Below are 26,861 nucleotides of genomic sequence, written 5' to 3'. Positions count from 1 at the left end.
CGGGAGGGGAGGGGAGGGGAGGGAGGCGGCAGCAGCCGCTCGGGGCTTTGGCTGGTCGGTCTCTCGGCGCTGCGATGGCTCCCCTCGGCTGCGGCCCGGCCTGGTGGCGCCTCCTCGCATTGGCCGTGCTCGGCCCCGTTCTCTGCAGCCGGTCGGGGCGGGCTGAGCCGGAGCCGAGCCCGGACGCGGGCCCGCCGCCGGCGGCGGAGGCGGACCCGCACAAGCTGCACCTCTACAGCGCGGAGATGCTGCGGCACGGCGCCGCCGCCGCCCCCCACTTCGTCATGTTCTTCGCCCCGTGGTGGGTATCGGGAGCGGCGGGGCCCGGCGCGGCCCGGCCCGGCGCCCTCCTGCCCGCCTCTTCCCCCGTTGACGTGGCGGCGGGAGGCGGCCGGGCCGGGCTCGGCGTCGGCGTCGGCGGTGGGGGGAGGCCTCGGGGTCGCGCCGCCCTGAGCCCCCAATCGCTGGGGCCGGGCCGGGCGCCTTCCCCGGGGGAGGTGGGAGCGGACGGGCGTTCAATGGCAGCCGGGGCCGCGGGGCGGGGAGGGGCAGCCGAAGCTGAAGCCGAGGCAGCCTCGCGTGTGCCTGGCCTGGGCCTCCGCGACCGTCTCGGTCCTGCCCGGGCTTCGGGCGGCCCGCGGTGGTCGCCCCCTTCCCCGAGGGCAGCCGGAGCCGCCCCGCCGGCGTGGTCGCCTGGCCGTGCCCCCCCGCCCGGGGTCTGCGGGGGAAGGCGCTCCGCCGGGCGGTGGGGACGCAAGCCGGGGCTGCCCGGGCCGGCCCCGGTCCCCGGCGGCTCCCCCACTCCGTCCCCGGGCTCTGGCTCCCGTTTTTTCTCAGAGACCAAAACCGTGCGGCTTCTGCGTGTGGGAGTATTTGCAGTTTGGTGACCTCCACTTACCCTGTGCCTACAGGTCTCACCAGTACTTCCACTCCAGAAGTTTTGTCCACTTTGCAATCACGAAATTTAAGGATAAATTTGCAGCAAAATTAGCATAACGATAGTGCTGTTTCTCCAAGGCCACAGGTAGCCGTAGCAGGGCTGGAGAGTTCTCAGATATGCAAGAGACCTACTAGGCTTTTGCTGTGGGTTGGTACGTTTGACACAAGAATAGTTGAGAAGAGCAGGGGAGCAGGGCTTTCCTGGATGTTATAGCTGTCAAGAGGACAGTACTTGTCACCTCTGGGCCTCTCTAGTGGTTGTTTTTGTTCTTCTTCCTTCGTCTCTTACCCTATCCTTTTTTATGTGACTTACTGATACCCAGTAGAGGTTATTGGGAGTTTTGTTCTTAGGGCGGGTTGGTTGGGTTTTGTTTATTGGGTTTTTTCGCCAAGTTTTCTTAAGTTTAGATAAAATAAAGTTAAGGGAACAATGTGCAAAAGTTATGTTTTGATCCTAAGTTACCCGTTGGTACACAGTGCCATTTAGGCATACGTGAGTCATGACGCTCTCTGAAATCAACAGCAGAAAAGGATTTCCTTTCAAAACTGAGGAACTACTACTTTTTTTGTTATTAACATTGACTTGTTTATGCCATATGAAAATGTTAAGCAAAAGCTTGAAAGAGCACGTGCCTGCCTTTGTTCTCTGAAGATCACAAAAGCGGAGGACGCCTGACTTGCTGGTGAAGGAACTTTGCCTGAGAGCATGTTAAGACCTAAGCAATGCCCATACAGAGCAGGAGTGTTTCTGCCCTGTTCCATTTTCAGGTGGTAATATCTGTGTCTGTCCACACTTCGACTGTTTCACAGGTATCCCTAAAACTATGTGAGCTTTTATTTTGGTGCAGTCTTCATAGGAGACCCAGTGCCAAGTGGGCTGTTGGCAGAGTCCAGTGTATGCTGCACGTCCTCAGCATGTATCAAAGTGCTGGCCTTGCAAACTTGGACCACGCTGTGCCCTTAGGAGGGCTGAGGGTCTCTGCCCAACTCGAGCATGAGAGAGCTGCATCGTTTCCCAGACTTGTTGCGGCTTCTCTGGACATTCTTCTTGTCCTTAGCAAGCCTCCTCCAGATCACTGGATCTCAGGTTCTGGGTCCAAGGGGAAGAGAAGGACAAAAGGAAAATCCAAGTGCTTGAGAGAGGTGCTTACACACACCAGTAGTTTTATCGTTAGTGGATCAGGTGGCAACCTGACAGACCTGGAGTCTGTATTAGAGCCTCTTGCCCTATACCTAGGTGATGTTAATGTGCTAATCTAATGCTGCTCACAGAGGCATGTGTTTTGGCACTGGTCCCCGTAGTTACAAGGGATAAGCCTAGCAAACAATCCAACGTTCAGCTAGGATTGTCTTTTGATTGCTTTGGATGCTGCTAATGTTTCATCATCAATGCTATCGGAAGAGTTGGGTGAGACAGAGCTGACATAACTCTTCCCTTCCAGATTGTCAAAACAAATGCTGTCAAGGGCCTTGCTCCTAGACAGCAGCGGTACATGCGAGGTCTTCATTTGTCGCAAGTATTGCGGGCTACTCCAAAAAGAGAGCGTTCCAAGTAATTTGCCATCAGGTGTCTAAGGCTTTTGATCATCAGGCTGTCCAAGGGACAGAACCATGAACATCTTACTCTCAGTGGCACTAGGTATTCTTAAGACGTTGGCTATGCCAGTTGTGTGTCTACAGAGGAATGAGGTTCCACGTGTGCCTTAGTTGGAAGGAATCTCAAACAAATAGTTTCACTGCATTACTTTGACTATTACAGATCTCTTTAATGCCTGCGGTCTCTTGGTAAACCTCTGGAAGTCCATTGAGCTGAAGCAGACTTGATCACCAGAGTTTGTTGCAGTTGAATTGAACTCTATTGACTGGATTTTACCTTAGCTGGATTCTTTTGTCCAGAGCGAGACTGGTCCTATGCTGCTTGTACCGTTATACCTGTCTATTCTAGGGCCTACCAACATTTTTAGTCGGATAATGATTTGTGCTATATCTTGCTGTGGAGCTGCCCTTGCTAGCTGCAGAGCTCAAGCTCTACTGGTGGCCTCCAGAAATGTCTATGTTCCTCACTGACTGCAGAGGGCTTATCAGTAACTGCTTTGACGTATATGGTCCTTATGTACCTTTACATCCCTTCTTGTCGTGGCCCAGGAAGTCTGCCATCCAGTTCTGCAGATGAGAAGCGCTCGTACTGTGGGAGGAGCGCTGGCCTGTCAATATGAGGCAGAGTAGCCTGGTACTCAATAGATGCTGCCACAGCAAAATAATCTCTGGGCATGCACACTTGTGGCACGTGGTTGCTCAGAGTTAGAATGGGCAACCTATCTGCAAACTCTTACAAATAATGTCCTTTCATCCGTACCTCCTGATGTTAGTGGTGTACAAGAAGCAGGGTTTTGGCTTTTTCTTTTTTTTCTTTTTTTTTTTTTCAGAATGGTGGATCTTTCCTACAGCCTTGTTAGTCTCTTTTGGATATTCGTTTATGTTTGTAAACAGAGATGATGAATGCTTGCACCTTCCTAGCCCACATAGGGAAGAAAGAGCAGGACTCCTCCTTGACACCCAGGTCTCCACCATCCCCAGTGGTAGAACTTGCTGCTCCTCCAGCCCCACTGATGTGATGTGGAATGATACCAACAAAAGGCTGTGGAGGCACATGGGGTTAAGGGAGCCATGTGGTGTTGCATGGTCTTGCTCTCTTGACTTCTCTGGCTTTATATATTCTGCAGCTACACCTTATGAATTTCAGAAAAAGTATTTTGGGGGCTGTCTTGTATTTCCTTCTGTGTAACACTGATTTTTTTTTTATTATTTTTTTTTGGAAAAACAGAATTGACTAACTAGTTGATTACTGATTCAGATATGACCATTTTTTCCTACTTTATTTTCAATTTTAGCTCATACAATCCGAAGAAGGAAGGGAAAGGGGAACTTTGTGTATAGCAGAGATCACAGTGTTAAATATGGACAAGGAAGCTCTGTTCTGTGCTTAAAAACAGCTGGTTAATTACTTGAGATTGCCTTACCTAGTTTTCCGTGCTCTGTTCTTTAACACCAGTCAGTATTCATTTGGAGTTTAAAATCCCTGCAGCTGCTAGGGGAAGGGATCAGGGAATCCAAAATCCTCTCTAAATTCAAGCTCCATGAAAGAGTTGACTATGTAGGGATTTCAGTCTGAAGTTAAATATTTAAGGAATATTTAATTTTAGTACTAACACATCGTATCCCCTTTGCCATGACAATTCAAAATAAGATCATATGGGAGGTCATATTCCCTCACATAGTGGGAGTATGTGTGACCCACTGCGACTGACTTATAACAGGACCTTATTAAGGTGGGCAGATGTTCTCTGTGTTAAAGTAAATCACTCGGTTATTTTTTTTCCTTCATATGAGGATACCTGGGAAGGTGTGAATCTATGCAGCTTTACTACAAATGGACTGAAACCAGTTGTATATATGTAACTGTTTCAAATGGGAGCAACTTTCTCCAAAGTCCTAATGGTGTTTTAATTGTTACTTACAAAGTAGACTGTCTAGGTCATGCCAAGGGCAATAACAGCTTTCATACTGTCAGGTTGAGAATGTTTTCTGTTAATCCAATTATGTATTTTTAGATGCCTTGGAGGGTTGGCAAAAGCAGCCATTAAAGAGAAATTAAAATCCATTCCTTAAAATTTTTCATCGTAGTTACAGGAATAAAGTAATGCTATAATGACGGGAATGACTAGAAAAATAATGAGAAGAATAATAGCCATTTTTTAATTCTGGTGAGCTGATGTTACAGCAACTGTGTGAGGCCAGTTTTCTGTGTATATGTAGATAAAATTAGTTGCTGGTGTGCTGCTGGGGCAAAGCACAGTATGGGAGGATTTTGAGAAACCCTGTTCAGATGTGTTTCATGACTGGCAAGTTACAGTTCCTGTGACACAAGCACAAATGACCTTACAGAGAGGCTAGAAACCATTGTCTTACCTGCTGCTAAAATATACAGTATTTTGGAATGTTAGAGCAGAAAGAAAGCTAGACAGCCTCACAGGTTTTTTTCTAGAAAGCTGGAAGACTGAGAGTGCTTTTCTTAATAGCCTTACTAAATTCAGGGGGTGTTCAGTAGGATTTGTCATGTGAAAAGATAGTAGCAAAAAGTTCTCATCTCTTGACGATGAACTGTGTTTGCAGCTTAATACTTAATAGTATTCACTGTTGCTTAGTGTAACAGTGCTCGAGTATGGAAGATGTGTGACTTAACTGTTTTTAAATTTATCAAAATGTCTGACCATTCTGTGTATGTCTTTTCCATAGGTTCATTTCCCTCTAAACATGAGCAACTATTAAGCAAATATCTTATTCCTTCTGTGGCAGGTGCGGTCATTGTCAGCGTCTCCAGCCAACTTGGAATGATTTGGGAGATAAATACAACAACATGGAAAACCCACAGGTCTATGTTGTTAAAGTGGATTGTACTACAGATACTCCACTGTGCTCTGAATTTGGCGTCCGAGCATACCCTACGTAAGTATAAAAGGATGTCTGCTCCTATTTCTTTATTTTTTAGTTTTCCATGATTGTCTGCCAATTTGTTAAAGCTAACTTCTAAGCCATACTTTTTGGTGGGTTTCTTTGTAGCCCTTTGGATCTCATATGTTCATTTTAAGTCTTTTTACTGTGTTGCCAAGTATTGTCTGATACATACTACTCTTACTCTTTTCAAAGAAACTGTTTTATGTCTTGGAAAATGGCTGCGTTTAAATGAAGTCCAGAATTGCCCTTTTCTTTTCTCTGAGAGTACCTCTTTCTCAAGTAATGGTGCATTATACAGCCATGATATGCATGATAGAGCTGGTCTCTGGTAATGGTACTTTTAAAAATAACTTGTCACAAGTTTGTCAGTACACTGCACCATTCATAACTAATGTATAGGTGATCTCTTAAATTTTTGAGTGAACTTGGTGCTCATAAAATGATAAATTAGTAGTGTCGCTTAGCATAGCAGTGGTGATGTTGTACAGCTTCTTCTAGGTAGTTCTTCTTACAGTGATCTAGGAGAAATTCAGTTGAAGTTCAAGGTTGCTAAACTTATCCTGTTTAGACGATATATGCCTTGCTACCTCAGCTTTGGTAGGCAGAACGTGATCTAGACTATCTGTGAGAGGTTGGCCTGGATAGTGCTTTTGGGTTAGATACGCATGCTCCCTTTTTAGCTGCCAAAAAGGAGCAAAGGGATTTTTTCACTTGTGTCTTCTTTACAGCTTCTTGCAAAACTGGATGGGATCACTTCAACTCCTTTATTAACTACCCATCTTAGTGGGGATAAGCAGAGAATGTAATCTTCTGTAGCCCTTCCACAGCCTGCACTTTTCAGTTTCCTTCCCTTTGCTCACTTTGTCTAGTCTTACTGCTGACCCCAAGAGCAGCCTGAACTTGACATATGCTCCTGGCTGCACCCGCTTTGGTGCAGATGAGCGCGACTGAGTAGCAGTTGAGAGTTATAAATAGCAAAGTCCTTGCTGAAATGGGAATTGTCCCTAAGGGCAGTTTGTGGCTTAGTTCCACTAGAAATACCAAAAAACAATGAATATTACAGCTTCATTTTAATATCCCCAGAAGCAGGCATTGGTCGTCTTTATATGTTTGAATAGTTTATATTGTGGTGCTGTTCCCTGTAAAATAGAAAGAGTGGCAGAGATTGTGAAAAAGAAACAAATGAATGGATGTGTAATTGCTTTTTTTTTTTTTCCACCCTCCTCTTTAAGGTCATTGATGCTCACTTTCATCTACTTGAAAAGTACAAATGATAAGGCAGTCATCTGCTAGTTACAGAAATACAGAGATGAAGGTGAATTCATTATATCAATTCTCTTCCTGTCCAAGTCAGTTTTTAACTAGCCTGTTTTTAAAAACCTCCAGCGAGGGAAGTTTCACAGCTTCCTCTGGCACAGAGGGATTGTCACAAGTCCAGGATGTGCTGATCCCTGCACTGCTTTTCCAAATCCCATCAAAGGAAAGTTTGCATCCCCTTTCCATCCCCCTGAGAATAAAACTGGCTGAGTAGGTCCCTGTGCTCAATAGTAGCTGTCTTGGGATTATTTGGTGCTGCAGAATACTCTCAACTGAACTAGAGAAAACTTATCCTCATTTGAAGAAAATAAAGGTGCAGTTGGCTCTTTCAGCTGATATCTTTTATTTTTCTTGTTACTTTTCAAAAGTATTGCCATGAGGTGTATTTTACACGTTCTTCTGTTTCATTTTTGTTTTCTTCTTACTATGAAGTTCATTTATTCGCACACCCCCTTCAAATCTTGGCCTTTTATTGTCACAAGGAGTATTCACGAATACCTTAAATAGAAGAGGCAGTGGGAGCTGCTATCTATTTTGAATGTATTTGCATTATGGGATTTTTCAGCAGTTTCATATGTTCTTTTTTTCCAACTGTGAAACAAGAAGGGAGAGAGAAACATTTCAGGAAAAAGAAAAAGCAGTACAAAATGACAGCTTGGCAAGGTGACAGGCATAACTGAAACTATGACTTGCTTTAAAAAGTAAGAATAGGTCAGAAGTCAGTATTGCCCCTTCACCAAATGTATTTCCAACTTTAATTTAAATATTTCATATTAGAAGCTTTAGGTAGTCAATGGAGAAGTTTTGATAGCAATTATTAAACGTTATAATCATGAAGTCTTGAATCCCTACAAGCAATCACTTATTTCTTTGTCCTATTGACTTGTTTCAGTGTGGTTTTGATCAGTTGAATGCCACATTCTAAGAGCAGTCAAAGAATGAAATACAAGAAAGAAATTCTTGGGAAAATAAGCATTGGATATTTTTCCTTTGGTGACTGAGAGGGTTGAACAAAACAAAATTGATGCTTTTTGACAAACTAAAATAGGATTTATAGGCATAATGAATGATTGGGGTTGGACTAGGTGACCTCTACAGGGCCCTTCCAACCTAAACCATTCTGTGATTAACCTTAGAACTGAATGTTGCAATGTTTTATTTGTTCTTGCTTATTGATCAAAGCAATATTAGGATATATTGAATCTTTTCAACATGGTATTTCTTTTTGCTATTTTTAAAATCTCCTTTAAAAGCTTACACGGGGATGAAAAAGCGTCCTAAGGTCTAGCCATGACCCTTTTAAGTTGAGGGAGGTGCCTGATCCTGATGTTAATAGTCAAGAGAGCTGTTACTGCAGCCTGCGCTGCATTGCTGTGGATTAGCAAAAGCATATTAGCTTTCTGAGAACGTTTCCTGTGTGAAAATTTTTGCCTCACTCTTTTCTACTTTTTGATCCTTTAGCCTAAAGCTGCTTAAACCAGGACAAGAACCTCTGAAATACCAAGGCCCTAGGGACTTCCAGGCACTGGAAAACTGGATGTTGGAGAAACTAAATGAGGAACCATCTGTAAGTGAAAATGAAATAAGAAAAGGAAATATTCCCTTCTGCAGACTTGCTTATCCATCATTTCTATAGGTTAGGTTTCATTTTCCAGGAGGAAATCTGCTCCTGAGAATAAAAGTCAGGTGGCAATAACAATATGGAACAGCTTCCACATAAGTCAGAATAGTAATTAAAACTGTCATCCTGTGACCTGCCCTTTGTTTCCTGTATTTAAAAACTGCATTATGTACTGTAGTTTTAATGTTTAGCATTCTGACATTTTAAGATACAATTCTTAGTGTCAATTGAGTTGCCACCTGTAGGCTATATGTCTCTAGGATATGAAAAGCGATTTAGCTATAATATGTTGTAAATTGCATTTGTATTGGCCTTAATTACCTCTTAAAACATGGATGTCATCTTTAGTTCTGTTATTATCTGATAATGTTGTAGCCTGAAGAAAGGGTTTAAAATAATTGGTTAGGTGAGTTAAGCTAATACTGTCACTAGGAAAACCCTTCAGTTTAGGGGTAGCACTTACATATAGTAGCCCAGCCTTGCCTAAAATTAAATTTATAATTGCTGTTTCTAATGAAGATAAAGCTTTAGTGATCGCTGAACCACAAATTAGAAAATTATTATATTTAAACCAAACATGATATTTTTAATAATTAAACATTAAATGCTAAACTATTTTAAGAAATGTACCTTGAGGTTCTTAAAAATATCTTTCCAGCTCTGACCCTAGTATCTAGAAGGCAGTCACTTGCTTTTGTTGAAGTGCCAGTGGGTTTGCTGCAAGTTATATCTGTAAAGTGTTTGCTCTTTTCCCATTGTTGCTGCCTTTGTGAAACCATTAGGTCCCTCTTTCCTGCATGAGGGGAGCAGAAAATAGATTTTTCTCTAGCTACTTCTAAGTAGCCCAAAGACCACTGAAACTGGTGCAATGGCAGACATGGCTGATGTGTGATGCTACAGAGGAACTGTTGTGCAATCTAAGTGTATTAATGTATGGTGATGTGATGAATGCCATAGCAATTACTGTGTTCTGAGATTATACTACAGCATGGTGAAAGGCACTGTTATTCCAATGACTGTGATAGCTCTTTTCTGTGTGGTAGTCTTTTTCACATTTTGCTTTCAAGTAGTTGTTTGTTAGGAAACATTAAATACCTAGATGAAGCTAAATAAGGACATAAATTTAGGAATTTGAAATTTCAGAGTACAGGGTTTGCGGCACTACCACAGAATGGTGTGGTACGGGAATCAAATATTGACTATTTACTGTACAAGACAAATAAAAGTTAATTTTTCTCATTAATAGGATCCAGAATCTGATGTGGAACCACCAAAAGCCCTTGAACCTAAGCAGGGAATGTATGAACTCTCAGCAGACAATTTCAAGATGCACATAGCAGAAGGTAAGTGCTTTTTTCATAAGCAGGAGGTACTTGTGTACACAGAGACATCAGTAGGGGGAAGCTTGCAACAGAAATGTTAGTTTTCAAGGTACCTCCTTCCCACTTTTATTTTCCAGTAATACCTAGTGAAAGAGGATGAAACTACAGACTGTGTAAAAATGCAGTAGTTTAATTACATATTGCACACCATGAGAAAGTGTAAGAACGGCACTTCACTCAGAAGGCGGTAAAATTAAGGTCCCTAATCACATGGAAGAAGCGAGTGGTGCTTATGCGGCTGAACTGTCTCTTTCCCCGTTTCTTGATCAGTCACAGCCTTGCCACTCACTGTGTTTTTGCAAGTCCCGTTTCCTCTTTCCCTAGGTGCTGACTTGTTCTTACTCCCAGGCTGCTCTTCTGGATAAATATAATCCACCCGCTTCCTCCTTACTGCCCCCATCCCACTCCAGTCTGGCCCCTTATTTGATATTGTTTAGCTTCCTTCCTCCAGAATTTAATGTGGGCAAAACACTTCATCTCAGCTTGGCCATTTAAAAAAATATTTTGTCTGGAAAATTTAAAATTAAGGCTACGAGTGATACCTAACATGGGAAATTTCATTCCCCACATAGTGTGTTTAAAGCACAATACAAACTTTGGGCTGCCATAACAACAGGTGATCCTGCCATCTCTATATGCTTTTTCCTAAAAGCAAAGGCCGGATTAAATTATCTATGCCTGTGATACCACCAGTGAGGTAGATATGAGAGCTTCTTAAGGTCACTATTAACTAACTAGAAATATTTTCAAGTTTAGGAGAGCATTTTGTGCAGCTAACAAGATTTCGCAGCCTGTGTGGCTTAACACAGAATTGCATCAAAATTCTTCATGGATTCTTCTCTAAGCCATCAGGGAAATGCGAAGCATTAAACAACTTTACAGTCTGAGAAGAGTTAAGTTTAGTGTATGTGTAAATGTTTAATATTTTTATTATAATGTTTTTATTTTGTATTTGTTGGCATTCATAGAGGAGACATTCTCATGGTCATATCCGATAGTTGAGCAGGTTTATGATCATCTGTAAAGCTGTTGTCCTCTCTTGAGTTCAGTTACAAGAAGTTCAGTGCTTAAATTTAGCAGGAGGCTTAGCAGTTCCAGCTGGAAGGTTGACTTTTGTTCTTGAAAAGTATCCCTTTACCTTTTTGGTGCTCTCAGGGAAAAATAATTTTTTTTTCTGTTGGGGATGAGAACATATCACAGAATATGTGGTACAGAATAGCTGATTTTGACTAGATGTTCTTATCCATTCATTAGAAATTTCAGTTTGCAGTTTACTTGACCAAAGCAAAGCATGTCAATTAGTTTGAAAGTATTCCTGGTGCAGAACAGGGAAGTTAAAGAGTACAATGCTGTTGCAGTTTACATTTCCTAGTTATTTTTTGACATCTTTCGTACAATCTTCTTTTGTGAACAAGCCCTCGAATTAGAAATGAATTCTAGTAATATCAGTCCCAAAGCAGTCTTCAAAGGATGATGAATAATTCTGTTAAAAAGAGCTTTTCTCTAGTTGGTGGCATTTCCTTCAAACTAAATTGATTTTTTTTTTCCTTGCTTTAATTAAGTTCATTTTTATTTTGTGTTAACAGAGCCTTGCCTTGATGTGTGCAAAGCTGTGCAGCATCTTGAATTAATAGTAATCTTAACTGAAGGAAATTACATATCCTGGTACTCCGCAATTAAAATGATACTTTTAAACTAAACATTAGTAGGAAATAGTACAGACACTTTCCCCTCTAGAAAACACTGCAAAAATCTACTAAAGGCAGCGATTTCTGAATACTTTTAAACTAAACATTAGTAGGAAATAGTACAGACACTCTCCTCTCTAGGAAACACTGCAAAAATATACTGAAGGCAGCAACTTCTGAATAGTTGACATGAAAATATAAAGAGCAGGGCAGAAAAAGGAGAATGGAAAGCCGAAGAAAATTATGTAGGTTGTTCATGGACTTAATGCAGTGGTGTTTCCTAAGAAATGTTTAAGCTGAAGTCTAACACTTTCATTTATGCTGGTATAAATACAAGTTCCTTGGTGGTTCTTTCTACTCTGTAATAGGTCAAGTGATTGACATGGTAGAATCAGACATTGTAACAAATGTTTAAGTTAAAAATATTAGTTTTAATACCTCATTTGTTCACTTGAGGTTGTGAAGCTGTTGGATTTTCAGGGAAATTGGCAACACCTTAGGACTGCATACAGTATTGAAAACCTAACTGCTGAAGTATTCTGTCCTGGCCTTTGATTCACAGTGTTTCCTATCTTTAACTCAGGAAACTCAGGAAATACCATGATAAATTTGCAGTCCGAGATCAGTACTTAGTCTTTAATTGCAGCCAAATTCATTCCAAATGAGTTAAATCTTTTTTTTTCTTTTTTTTTCCCCTCTAACTTAAAAGGTAATCACTTTATAAAATTCTTTGCCCCTTGGTGTGGGCATTGCAAGGCTTTGGCCCCAACCTGGGAACAGCTGGCTCAAGCCTTTGAGCATTCGGAAACTGTCAAGATTGGCAAGGTGGGTGAAATGCTCTTAGTCTGAAGATGTGTTCTGTGTGAACGAATATTTCAGCCAAGTATCGTGCTATTCATACTGTTATTTGCAAATAACAGTTATTTTGTTTGTCAACTCTTACCTCCTTTTATAGTCATAATTCCTATTTAATTTTGAGATGGTTATTTTTTTCTTGCACATCCAGTAGTTCACTCTGTTTTGAAGAGATGGCTGTTCAGTTACAGTGATAGGACTCCCTCATTTTGAGCAAGGACTTGTTAGAAACACAGCTAGCTCCCTGTGCTTCAGAGAGGGTTGGGAATAAGTTTAATACTTCATATGCAGGGTATAATGTTTTGAGATTTGTTTTTTATTATGTTTCCCCTCTGTGAGAACTTGATAGACTTCAGAATTTATTTTGTGTGGGAAAGTGACTTCCAGTTTGCTATTTACAGCATTGGATTCTTTAGCAAGTGTCAGACCTACAGGGCTCTTTATGATGAATTATTTCTCCTTTTTTCTTTTTTTTCTTTACCCCCCCCCTAGATTTTTCTAACAGTTTCAGGGGGTCTTCCACCTTAAAAACTGATATCTTGTCCTCCTTTACTATTTCCCTTAGGGTTGATAACCAGATTCTGTGGTGTATTTACCATGGGAGCTTGTTACTTGTACGTGGAGTGACTTCTTTGCAGAGGTATGGAGGTGGTCTGGCAACTGCAGTTACTGGCTTTATTTGCTGACCCATACCTAAGTCCAGGTGGCTCTTGAAGTGAATCCCTCTGTATTTGCCAACAGTGGAAAACTGACTGGGCTCAACTTCCATATCCTTAAGCTTTCAGAGTGGTTCTACTGATCTGAAAGACTACATAACAGTTAGCAGTGTTGTCAGTCCTGCAGAAGGACAAAACCCCAGCTATCTATCTCCCCTGCCTCTGCCCTCGTAGCACTTTCAGCTGTTACTACGGGTGATGAACTTGACTACTTCTTATTGTTATCATTATTATTATTATTATTTTTAATTATTTGAAAAAAATGTCATTCAGATACACTGACAGAGCAGGTCAGCATAGCTGAACTTTAGAGAAGACATATAATTTTGAGACCTGGTGAATATAAAATTAGATTTCCTCTGAGAGTAAAATAGAGTAAAAAGTCTGTTGCTCTTTGATAGTGTCTTTACCAAATGCTGCATCTGCTGATTTATTTTTTGAGAACCTGGAATGCTTGCTGTCTGATAAAATCATTGTTTAGCTTAAGTATCTTCTCGAAGCTACTATTCTCTGTTATCCAGAGAAATAAACAAAAAAATTCCAAAATCTCTGTTTTATTCAGTTGTCTGTAATGTTCACAGTTACTATTACTGATATTTGCTCTTTAATACAGCCACTATGATTTGTCTCAATGCCTAGTCAATTTTGTGTAACTGTATACATTATGAAACTATTTGAAACATGTCTTGGCTGAGATTGGAAGTCTGTAAGTATATGGGAAACACAACTATTTCTTAGAAGGTTGAATCATGACCTTCGTGTAGTCTGGGGAAATAGTGTCCTAACAGCAACGATACCTACTGGCAGGAGGCTGTTTAATCCTTAGAATTGATCTCCAGTGATCTGGAGCAAAGTATGTCGAATGCAAAATTCAAAATCCAAGTGCTTAAGTTATCATTTTTCTCTACTTCAAAAAAACATGAACTGGTACCTTTACAGGTTGTTTTATGACTTATCAGAATCAAATGTTGCTATGCACTTGGAACTTCCCTTGGAGCAAAGTTAACTTCACAGAATCACAGAATCTTAGGTTGGAAGGGATCTCGGGGATCATCTAGTCCAACCTTTCTGGGAAGAGCGCAGTCTAGACAAGATGGCCCAGCACCCTGTCCAGCCGACTCTTGAAGGTGTCCAATGTGGCCGAGTCAACCACTTCCCTGGGGAGATTATTCCAGTGGTTGACTGTCCTCAATGTGAAAAATTTCCCTCTGATATCCAATCAGAATCTCCCCAAGAGCAATTTGTGTCCATTCCCCCTTGTCCTCTCCATGTGACTCTGTGTAAAAAGGGAGTCTCCATCTTCTTTGTAGCTACCCCTTAAGTACTGGTACATGGTGAGGAGATCCCCTCTGAGTCTCCTTTTCCCAAGTCTGAACAAACCCAGTTCTCTCAACCTATCCTCATATGGCAGCTTCCCAGTCCTTTGATCATCTTGGTAGCCCTTCTCTGGACCCCTTCCGCCCTGTCCACATCCTTTTTGTATAGCGGGGACCAGAACTGTACCCAGTACTCTAGGTGTGGCCTGACAAGCGCTGAGTAGAGTGGGATGATGACTTCTTTCTCTCTGCTGGCGATGCCCTTTCTGATGCAACCCAGCATCCTGTTGGCCACCTTGGCCGCAGCAGCACACTGTTCGCTCATGTTGAGCTTTCTGTCCACCAGGACCCCCAGGTCCCTTTCCACAGAGCTGCTCTCCAGCCAGGGGGATCCCAGTCTGTGCTGCACTCCTGGATTATGTTTTCCCAGGTGCAAGACCTTACACTTCTCCTTGTTGAACTTCATAAGGTTCTTGCTGGCCCACTCTTCCAGCCTATCCAGATCTTCCTGCAGAGCAGCTCTCCCTTCTGGAGTGTCTGCTTCCCCACTCAACTTGGTGTCATCAGCAAACTTCATCAGGCTACACTTGATGCTGTTATCCAGATCACTTATAAAGATGTTGAATAACTTTGGGCCCAATATCGATCCCTGGGGGACCCCACTAGTGACAGGTTGCCAGTTTGAGAAAGAGCTATTTACCACCCCCCTTTGGGTGCGGCCTGTCAGCCAGTTCCCCACCCACTGCACAGACCACTTGTCTAGGCCATAACACATCAATTTCTCCAGGAGGAGACTGTGGGGGATCGTATCAAAGGCCTTGGAGAAGTCCAGGTAGAACTTGATAGGTGTTGACATGTCTTCTGAAGTCTTTAAAGAGTAGTCTTTTCAAAAATGGATGAGCCAATATATCTTTAATTTAAAGCTCTCTCATATTAGTGTTTTGTGTCTTACTGTCCATGTGGTGATTTTATTAACAGAGAATACCAAGTACTTGTTTTAATTGGAGTATTTAATTATGTCTTCATTGTTCTTTATAACTGTTACTACTTCCTTCTACCCATACCTCACTCCCCAGTCCCCCGTCCCCCGTCCCGTCTGTCCCGTCCCGTCCCCCCCCCCCCCCCCAAAAAAAAAAAAAACCAACACAAAGGCAAACACACAGAGTGTCCCAATTATACAGCCAAACCACTATTTGGAAAGCAGACGTAATCCTTCTCAAGACAGTACTTGGTACTGAGTTTTGCCAAGCCATGCATTGCTAGTTCCTGTCTTTTTCTGAGATTTTAAACATAAGGGAAGCTATGATGCTTGTTGTATATTTATTTTATGCACTGAATGGTTTATATTTTTCCTCTAAATGTAGGTGGACTGTACCCAGCATTACAAAGTCTGCTCTGAAACCCAAGTTCGTGGCTATCCCACGCTTCTGTGGTTTAGGAATGGTGAAAAGGTGAGTCTGCAAGCTCAGCAAAAGATCAGACCTTTTTTTATTCTGAATAATACTCGGACTGTGTTTGCATTCTGGGGGAAAAAAGAACAACTGGGCATATAAAAAAATCAGTCTGTGAGACAAAAGGATGTTGGAGGTTCAGTCAAGTACCAGAAGAGGTACCCTTCATCCACAGATAAAAGTTAGAGCTTTTTGCTCTTTGTATTCTGCAAATAACCAGTATGATGTTTATAAATCTGTAAGCAGTGTCTCCAACTGTGCTACTGTGTCAGAGAATTCTGGGCATCCTTTATCTTAATACCTTACCTCCAATGGAACACAAAAATGTTGATGAAGTAATAAAAAGTTATGTAATTTTCACAATGTGTATCAGAAGGTTCTCATCTGTAAGTGGTGCCTATCTGCTGAGTGATGCAAATTTTCCCTATCATAAATCTGAACACTTCATATGACACTGTCAGTGAGAGTCCTGTGGGCCCAGTTGACATTTTTCCTTGTAGGAATTCAAAGAATTACAATATTCTGAAGTTATGGGGAAGTAAAATATTTATAAATACCACATACATGAACTGCAGCAAATAAACGTGTTATAAATAGTAGTGTTACTTATCATATATTTCACACTTTAAAGATAAATATATTAAATGGATATTAAAAATAGGTCTGCAAGCAGAGAACCCAGGACTCCTCTTTCAGCTCTTACCTGCTAAGTTTTGGGAGGTTTGGGGTTTTTGCCCCATTTATCTTACATCTTTGATACTGTAGATGTTCAAAAAGGAATGTAAGTTTTCCTACGCAGTCCAGTTAATTGGCTGTTGCTTGTGGTAGTTTTCTGGCATTGTAAAGAGAAAGTGGCTGTAAGTACATACCAGCACATGCGGGGTTTGTATAAGCACCCCTATAAGATCAGATGCTCCAGGGAATTTAAATGAAGCGGCACCTGCTTGGATTTTTGAATCCCAGACTCATCCACACAAGAATTACATGGCCTTGTTACTGCTAGAGCAGCGGTGCCTGGCACATGTCAGAAGCAGAACTGGAAGCTGAGGGGGTGCTCCAGTCAAACACAGTGGCATGCCCAAAGTTAGAGGGGTTTTCAGTTAATTAAACTTTTATCTCTATGTGGTGTGAGTCTGAAGAATGGGAGGGTTCTGCTGTTTCTCCAGAATGGTTTTCCACCTGCTTTATTTTTATTTTTCAGATAGCTACAAATGGCAAGATACCTTGCCAGAACCATACTGTCTTGATCTAGAAAAGTTAGCTGTGCTTTTTTTTCCACAAGCCAGATCAATTTTTTTGTTGACCCTTGGTAATTATTGAAGTTTGAGTTGCTCAGAGTTACTTGAATCACGAGTGTGGTGAAAGAAGAAGTCAGATCACTGCCATTGTATTTGGTAAAGCTGAATCTCAGCCATTAGTCTGAACAATATGTTTCTGTTGACATCAGACTGGCTTTTCTCCATTGGTAGTGTGGTATTCCCTGGCGGCATACTGCAACCAGAATCGCACGTTCCTTCGTGGGCTAATACAATACATTTAAAAAAAAAACAAAACACAAAATGACCCCAGCAACTTTCCAGTAATCTGACCCAGAAATTCCTGGAAATCTCTCTGGCTGCTATTATACTGTTCAGTGAGGGGGGGAGGAAGAGGAGGAGAACTGCTTCAGCCATCCAGCATTGTTGCCCGTAATACCATAATCCCTGTTGTCATAACTGAAGTCTGGCATCACACCATCCGTTTGGTTAGACATGCAGAAACCCTGGGAGGAGTGAGTGGGCACGGACCCTGCCCTGCTGAAATGGATACAAACAAGCAGGTACAGGCTTCTTGCATCATCTTAGATTAATTCCTTTGTGGTGTAGATACGGTATGGGGAAGGTGGCTATAGTTACAGGTAACATTAGGAATGACAAAAGAAGGAAAATGTATAGAAAGATTTCCGAAGATACAGGAAATAGTTGCAGAGGTGTCTGTTCTTCCTTACAACGTATGGAAGATTGTATCCTGTTTCTTGAAGCATTACTCCTCATCTGAGAGAGGAGATGCATCTTGTAGCCCACACCTCATGGGACTGAAACTCAAGAATTTTATCCAAAATCGATGCGTAGTGTCCTGAAGAGATGCTTTCTCTCTTGAACAGAGAAATGAGCACTAATTTTCTCAGTGGGCGCTGAGGGCAATTACGCGAGAGCCAGTTTGGAGGTGGCCAACAGTGGATTTGAGACTAGAAACTGCTCGGAGGTGCTCTGATTTCTTGTTCTCTAGAGTTGTGAAAGTACCCGAGACACAGGGTACATCTAAGGCAAGCGGTGGCTTCTCAAGCTCTATCTGTTTGAGGGCTTTGCTTGCAGGTTCAAAACTGCGACTTAACTGACGTGAGGGCGGTGCCGTTGGAAATGCCTGCCCCGCAGCAGGCAGCTGTTGTCTCTTGCTCCCAGGTGAGCTTAGGCACCCAGACAGCATTGCCTTACTGTCTGGGTTTTCTGAGGATGTGTGACAAGTGTGTGGGCCAGAGGACCAACTGTATAGTTCAGGTGACATGCAAGTCAGTCTTCCAGCCCTGTCAAAACACTGGGCAGAGCTCTCATGGTAACAGAGACCACCACCAAACAGCGATGGGTATTTTATTGTTCCTTGCTGTAGCTTTAGGTTCAGAAAAATAAAACCTTGAAAATCCTGGGTAGAGTGAGAGATTAGAGTTGACGTGGAAAAGTTTCTAAAATTTGCTTCTACACTTCTGAAACACCTTTCATTTCAAGAAAATTTTCGATTGTTCCTTCTTGGTACAGAAGAATCTCTGGCAAATCCTGAGGATGTGGAGTGAATGGAATGCCATGGAGAGGTGTAATGACTAGATAATTGCATTTATTATGAATATGCTTAGACTTGGCAATCTTATGTTTTGCTGATAATTATTTGTTTGCTAGATTAACTCCATGTACACACTTGCACAAACTATTTGGTAATTGTAGGGTGACCAGTACAAAGGGAAGAGGGACTTCGATTCCTTAAAGGAATATGTGGATTCCCAACTACAGAGCTCTGGGAAAGAGCCACCAGCAGATAAACCCGCTGAAGCCCCACAGCCACCTGCAGAACCCACCCGTGTTGAGGTAAGCCCTCCTGCACTCTGCAGCGGTGTTAAGTGTTCAGACTGTTTCAGCAGCCTGTCCACGTCATCTTTGTGTGTCTCTCTCTCCGATAGTTCGACAATTTCTAAATGTAAATTATACCAAATACTTCCTTGGTTATTTTTTTTAGTAATTTATAAGTGGAATTGGACCATAAATCCTAGTTTTCTAACCTCATGAATTGGAGAAGGAAAAAAAAAATTGGCTCCTTTTTTATGGTTGCAATAAGTTGTTTAGATGGTGGCATAAATGCAGCCATTTTTGGACTGCGGAACTTCTGGCACCTCGGTCTGTATGACAGCATAGTTCATTTCTATGAAGGTGAACATTTCTTATAAGATTCTCACTTGAACCCAGGAGGATGGTGCGCACTGCTAAGCCACTAAAAAAAGCCAGGGCCCTATACTTCTAGACTATCTGCAGAAACAATAAACAAGCAAAGATTATGATGATGATTTATGATCCAAATGTGGCAAGGTAGTGTGTCCTGTGACAAGAAAACTCCTTGGGTTTGGAGGCTTACTCTAATCCTGTTTGTAGGAGCTACAAGGGCTATGAATGTTGCCAGAGAATTGGGAGGAATAACTTCATCACCTTTGCATACTTTTACTTCATGTCTTTTAGTTTTCTATCTTTTTTAATCACTTTGGCATTTCATCTGCCATTTTTTCTTGTAGCTGAACATAAAATTGGTGAGGTTGAGAAATTAGGGATTATTTTCAAGCATGTTTTTTCATCAAATGTGGCAAACATACTTCTGCCTAGAAAATAAGGGACGGTGATTTACACTCCCTTGTGATGTAGCATGAACTCACGTAATTAAAAAGCATCCATGTTATTAATATAAATACAGTTTACATGCAGCTTCTCACAGGAGAATATTACCTTTCCCAGATGACTTTTCCAGCAGGGTTACTAATTTTACATAAAGTGGTTCACCAAAAGTGATATTAAGTTTGCAATTTTCATACCCGTCAATTTTTTTTTTTTAATTGACCTCATATTTGGAAGATCCTAACAAGCTGATGTTTGTACAATGCAGAAAGTAATTAGTTGTCTATTTTTATAGAAATAACATAAACCACATGTGATGCAAAATCCCACTTACGCCTTGCATGCAGCAGCGCACATACCAACAGGAAAGGACTGTGGGGGGATATTTTTGCCAAATAGTAGTAGACAGAGTGTAGGACTCAATTTTGTCTTTGCAACATTACATCCCAGCTTGGGATGCCACCACTTCTTGGTCACTTACCTCCAGACATCTTGATTCTGGTTTTGTTTTCATGAGTTTCGAGACAAGGGGCTGGCCCATGTAGCCGGCAAAGACTGACTGCATTTACCATCAGCAGCCCACAGCTGGTATCACGGGCAGCAAAAGCAATGAGTCCTGACTCCAAATTTGTGTCCCAGTGTTGAGCCTTTGTGTGGACTCCCCCATGTCTTACATGGGCCAGGTACATGCCAGCCCTTTCATGGAAGCTTTCACTTTTAAGTCCATGAGACTTTTTTCCTGCCAGACATCGCTAAAAAATGATCCAGTGGGATTAAGGCAGAGTGACCAGCAGGTGCTCAGATATGTGATTGCATAAGGTGTGTTTTCTTAGGAAACCAAGCTAAATGAGCTATCTGATATTTGACTTATTTTTGTGGTTATATAGTTCACACTGCTAATCTGATAGCAATCTACAGATCCTTGAAACATGTTTTAATTTGTGGATCATGGGGAGGACATTGTTTATGAGGTTTTCAGATTTGGCAACTTAGATTGTAAATAATGTTCGGAAAATCTGTTTTAGATATCCATTTAGGAAATTCAGAACAGAAGAATACATATTTACTGTTCGCTTTTTCCTTCATTTAATAATTTTTAATTATTTAATAATTAGTATAATTTCTTCTTTTTTCAAATAATTCTTTAGCGGTAATAACTCTTCAACTTAATGGAATAACCAAATTTCATGAACAGTTGTTTTCAGAAATGTTTATCCAGTACCTTTAATTTCAAGTTTCTTTTTGGCTTCTCTTCGTAAAACTCTTCCTAGGTTTAAGTAGAACTGGTAACACTTGTCAGTTGTGCTCGTTTTTGTTTTGCTTTCATTTGAATTTGAAGGTTTTATAGGCTTTTATTTATTTTTAATCCCTCCCGCCCTTAAGGGTCTCACACAAAAAATGAAGTGTGGTACAGTTCTGTGCTCTCATATGAGACGGCCTGTAAGCAGCATGCTGCACTCCCGTCACTCCGTGCCTTGCCCCTGATGTTATCATGAGGAAAAATTCTTCCTGGCGTCCATGCGAGCGTGGTACGGTGGTGTCCTCTTGACAGGCAAATACGTGTTTCTGGTAACAGCTTTTTCTGTGTATGCAATGCAGGGATATAGCAGAGGGAGAACAGCTGTCAAGTCATTACTAATATGCCTTGAATAGCTCACTGAACTCTCAGATGGCCACTACATGCTTTAAGCCAGCTCCTGTCAGGGTTGTTCCTTGAAACATTTGCATGACAGTGTATTAAAATGAAGGTGATTTTCCCCGCCCTCCAACAACTGAAAATTTGGATGCAGGCAAATCCCCTGAAAACAGGGATATTTGTTTCTCCAATTATGGATGAGATTCAGCATGAAATATGCGTTTATCTAAATCTCTCTAGGCAAGGGAAGCAGCTGAGGGGTAAAAGTGAGGTGTGCTGCTGCAACTTTTGTTTATATTATCAATAATATTATCTTTTCCAGTTTGAGTTTCCCTTTCAGGTAGCTAAAAGCTTATTTGGCTGATGTTATAGATACAAAAAGTTCTTACTTTTTTTTTTTTTTTTTTTTTTTTTTTCAAACAGGCTGCAGTGCTTTCTCTCTCCGAAAAAGACTTTGATGCAACCATTGCTAGGGGGATCACCTTTATTAAATTCTATGCTCCATGGTAAGAAGTTTGCACCTGTTGTTGTTCAGGATTGTTGCTAGTCTGAGCTGTCAGTGCATTGGCTGCTGCAGGTCTTTGGGTTGTGTGTGGTACCGTATTTGCTGTCTGGATCTAAAACATGAATTAACTGAAGAATGTGCTTGTTTGCAAGAGTTAAAAAGGTTCAGTCTGTTTCAGCTTTCTTGGGATGCCTCTCTGTGAAAAGGCTGACAGAGAAGCTTTACTGTGTCAGCCTCAAGGTAATGCTGGGGAGCAAGGAGAGTGAAGCTTTCTTTGCAGGCTTTATCTGTTCCTGTTCCTTGATTAGGGTAGGTGAGGGGAGTGTATTGCTGGTGTTGAGAGAGGAGAACGTGCTGGCCTTTGGGCCCTCTCCTATCGCAAGCAGCCTCTCTTGGAAGCCTCATTTGAGCACCTGGGAATTGGTACAGACTATAGAGCTATGGATAATTGGCCGTTACTTTTCAAATAACTGACGAAAACTAATTTGTACAAGTGACAATTTTGAAATGCTCTTACGAGTATATTCCATGCAATATGTTCTTATAGTGACCCAGGGTAGAAATGTCCGATGCAGATGGTGTAGGTGTAGACACCCAATGGAAAGCATTGGGGGAAAATTGGCATCTGCCATTATGGGCATATCCAACGGAGCCTGGGACCCGAGCTGGGGTAAGACCTCAGTATTACAACCTCATAGAACAAATATTTTCCCCCTTTTTCTTTCTTCTTGTCTCAGAAAGAGAATAAGTTTTACGTTTCTGTTGCTGGTTTATAGACTTCATCCTATTTGTGCCTGGATTGAATTTAATGAAACTGGTGTGCTGTCTTTCTCATCCATGGCCCAGTCTCTTAGCCAATAGAAGGAAGCCTAGTGTAGGGGGAGAGATGAGAATTAAGCTGTATTTCACTGTGTGAAAGATAATCCATCTCTGATTTTATCACTAGCCATCGCATTAATGCAGTATATAAAATATAAAGAGATCTTTTGTTTGGGGTGGTAAGAGGTCACCATTACAAAGCAATACAAGCAAGTGCAACCCATATTTAAATGTGCTCAGGAGTATCAAAATATTGCAGCTTAACTTTGACAGCGGGCATGAATGTGTTTCTTACTGTAGGCAAGAAAGTTTTGTTTTACATAATCTCGATGATGCAGTCTTTACCAGTGTTGTCGCCCTTTTTACCGCAGCATGGTTTGCTACTTGAGAGCTACTTCTATGCTCTTACGTCTGAAAGATCTTTTGGATGCGGACAAGTATCTGCCACGACTGTGTTAAGAAATACCCTGCCCACACACATCCCACCCACACCCCCACCCCTTCACGTCTGCTGGTCTGTCTTCACTCCCTTTATCCTCTCTGTGCACTGTGAGGGACTGAGATTGAATCTGTGCCTGTGCTGCTACTACGCCACCAGCAGAACTGGCTGGAAAATTCAGTTTACACCTGTGCTCAAAGCAGCTTCTAGTCTCATTTCTGAACCCAGGGCTTGTTGGCATACTAGGAGTTCCCTATCTGAGAAACTTTTTTTCTGGAAAAGCTTGAGATAAAGAAATGTTCCCTTTTTAATCACCTTTTCTTAGTAATACTGCGCTTCAACCGTCTCCTCATCTTGTGAGATTCTAATGGGGTGCTGCTGGATCTCACATATGAGATCGGTGTTGGATGGCAGGCTGAGAAGTGGTGGTTCAGGATGCAGAAAGACAAGTTCTTAAACCGGTGTGTGCTCCTTGGCTGCGATGTTCAGAAAGCCACCGTTTAGGAAAATACTTCCTGTATTTATGTAGCTGGTATCCTAGTTTTAGCTCTGAAAGTCAGGCTTATGTATACGGTTATAGTGCTCTGCATATAAATGGCCGCCTTCTATTCCAAGTGGATTAACTTATGTAGGGCTCAGCAAACACTATTATGTTGCTTGCTAGTTCTGTCTTTCGGTTAGTTTTGGATAAATATTAATGTTAACTTGCATAGTAAGCATAAAATCATCCTGTTCTAGTAGTGTTTGTGCATGGTCAGAAATGCTTTTATACTGTCACTGTGTATTAACAAGGTGGTTTAAATACACACTGGCTTGCATTAAGAAAACTTTTGCTGAGACATCTTTTCATTATTTTTGTAAATGCCCTGATCCAGCCTCGAGGCAAGGCCGGGGCTGTTTTAATAACCCAATTAAGGTGCAGCTGGGTTAGAATAGAATAAGAAATGCAGCTTTAAAATCTGAAGTGCTTTGGGAATTCTTCTTGAAGGCAGTAAGAAGTTCAAGTTATGAACTTGGCTAAACCAAGGTCAAAATATAAACAAAATTAATACTTTACTCTAGTTCCTGCCATTTTACAGTATCATTTTCTCTCTTGACAGTAGTGTTTCATTGCGTGTACTCTGTGGACAGCATTCTCATGTTACTGTAGAGGCATGGGGGAATAAAGTAGAAATAGGTGTTTTGGTGTTACTGATGATATAACTGGAATGATTCTCCGCTTAATGCAAATCAGAATAGGGCCTGATGTATTTTTTTCCATCTGCTAGGTGAAGCTTATCGACTGTCGAACAATTCCATTGTGGATCTACCTGAAATTACAGTGGTAGTGGTTAAACGTCAAAGTCCCTTCAGTAAAAAAGTGCACTAAACTACTGGCGTGTTTCATAAATCAGAAGCTGTGTTGACAAATGCCCCTATTAAAATTGAGTTTCCAGCATTGGGTGATGCTACATTGGTCAAGGAGGCTGTTAGGAACCGGAAGAAAATTAATAGGGAAATTAAAATATCATTTAAATAATTAAACTCAGGCTATGTAGTTTTAGCATAACTGGCATTATGCTACCTGAAAACTTAATTTGTACTACAGACATTCTATGTCTGTCTTAGAAACAAACATGTTTTAAATGATTTTTTTTTTTCCCATTTAAATAATCTCTGTGCTCATCTTTATTTGGCTTCGTATTCTTCTGGAGGGTAAAATGTTAATGTAGCAACATCCAGAATACCATTCCAGACGAGACTAAAGAAGGCCAGAAAGTACTTCAGTGCTTAACTTACTTACTTATATTTAAAAAAAAAAAAAAAAAAATCACTCGTCTTAGCTCATTTACTGACATAATAGTGCAAGGGAGTTGGAGGGCCAAATCATTAGGGGATAGGAAAGGCAGCTAGTTAAACTTACAGCTATTGCAGCGAGACAGTAGAGATAAACTGGAAGGTGTATCTGCTAAACAAATCTCTCTTTTGTTTCTAGGTGTGGTCACTGTAAGAACTTGGCTCCAACTTGGGAGAACCTTGCCAAAGAGCAATTTCCAGGTTTGACTGATGTCAAAATAGCAGAAGTAGACTGCACTGTGGAACGTAACGTCTGCAACAGATTTTCTGTAAGTGTGAAAGATCTGAAACGAACGGGATAGCATTGTGTGTACCAAATGTCAGAGGATCCAGCGTGCAGCCGAGCCAGCTGCAGCACTGCGGGTGCCTGGTGACGGTGCAGCTGTGTTCCCCATTAGCCAAAAAAGAGGTAGTTCAGCACAGCACCTGGTGACACTGTTTCTCTCCTGGACTGTTTGTTCAGACTCGGTCATTCTCATTATTGGATAAAGCTGACGAAGTCCCTAATTTAAGAAGCCTCCCTCTGTGAAAGCACCAAAGCAGCCTTGTGGTAGCCGACGCAAAGTTCTGTTCCTAGAAATAGAAAAAAAAAAAAAGTGAAGCCTTTTGGTGCTGGTAGGCAGGCAGCCAAAGACAGAGCTGGAGCTGCCATGCCAAGAGCCTGGAGGAATATGTGTTATCCCATTCACTTACAACTTTTCAGAAATTGCAGGTTGGCATTGGAGGTTCTGGTGTGGTGTTTGGGTTTGTTTGGGGTGGTTTGTTTGTTGTTTGGTGTTTTTTTTGTGTTTTTTTTTTTAAAAACTTAAAATGGCTTATTGTGTTAGAGGGGTTTGGTGGATTTTCAGTCTGGTAAATACAAGTAAAGGATGTCAGTGAGTTTCGACATTAGTAACAAGTGTCTTTTTTCCTGTGTGTGTTTTTTGAAGGTACGTGGTTATCCTACGCTTCTGCTTTTCCGGGGTGGAAAGAAAGTCAGTGAACACAATGGAACGAGAGACCTTGAATCACTGCATAGCTTTGTCTTGCGTCAGGCAAGGGATGAATTGTAATAAAAGTCTGGATGCTCCGTCCCTGGCTGTCTTTGTACAGTAGCTGAGGGATTTCAATCATTGTTACTTTTCAAATAGTGCATTGGGGGGGGGTGGGGATTGGGGTGTGTGTTTGTTTATTTTTAGGAAATTGAATGTACTTAACATTGGTATCGTCCCTCTGTGTGTGTGTTAAAGACATGCCACCCTGTGTGTGAAGGAAAACTAACAAGTAGTTACTGTGCAAATTGAGAATATTTTCAGCATTGGTAGTATTACTGCATTGCTGCGTTCCCGCAATGAAGTGTAAATGGTTTCCTTTGAGACTAAAATACATTAAGAAAACCAGCTTAAGGGCACCAGTAGAATATTTTTGTCTTCAGGTTAGATTTGGTTAAAAAGTAATCCTTTCAAACTGCCCACCATTACTAGAAAGGTAAAAGCTACAGCTGTGTTGAGTCACTTTTGCCTCTACAACTGTACTTAAACCCTATTTGCCTTAATATAGCTGCTGGTTAGGAAATGGAAAGTCATAGGAGGTTGAAAAAACACACACACCTTTGGAAGATACCAGGCCACCTTGAGCTGGTTGTTTCCTGTTAATCCTCTCGGCATGGGAGGTCTAGCCATAACGGACGTGATGGTACTGTAACATGTGCCTGAACATTACCGATGCCATAGTGTACGTGTGTCAGGTGGATTTTTGTAGGCTGCTTCTGTCCAGCTCCAGAGGAGTAACTATGCTCTACTTATATAGAGCCAAAGTGAACAGGCGCTATTTTAACTGCTCTGTTAATATTAAACGATAAGTTAGACTTCAGAGCTGATGACATACGTTTCCTACCCTCGCCTGAACCCAGCCTTTGTGCTGACCTGCTCCTTATTCA

The 26,861-nt window shown here is 41.5% G+C and overlaps 1 protein-coding gene across 1 annotated transcript; it reads left to right on the top strand.

The window, feature by feature from the left end:
- Window positions 1-26,796, top strand: TXNDC5 (thioredoxin domain containing 5). The gene is made up of 10 exons (XM_064443572.1): window positions 1-301; window positions 5,296-5,445; window positions 8,233-8,338; window positions 9,639-9,735; window positions 12,172-12,287; window positions 15,714-15,800; window positions 18,776-18,916; window positions 21,768-21,850; window positions 25,083-25,212; window positions 25,873-26,796. The coding sequence occupies exons 1-10, from the start codon at window positions 75-77 to the stop codon at window positions 25,993-25,995; spliced, it is 1,260 nt and encodes a 419-aa protein (XP_064299642.1). The 5' UTR covers window positions 1-74; the 3' UTR covers window positions 25,996-26,796.
- The last annotated feature ends 65 nt before the right edge of the window (window positions 26,797-26,861 follow it).

Source organism: Phalacrocorax carbo, chromosome 2 (genome assembly GCF_963921805.1).
Source record: "Phalacrocorax carbo chromosome 2, bPhaCar2.1, whole genome shotgun sequence".
NCBI lineage: Eukaryota > Metazoa > Chordata > Aves > Suliformes > Phalacrocoracidae > Phalacrocorax > Phalacrocorax carbo.
Note: the sequence above shows the minus strand (reverse complement) of the source record. Positions and strands in the feature narration are given on the sequence as shown.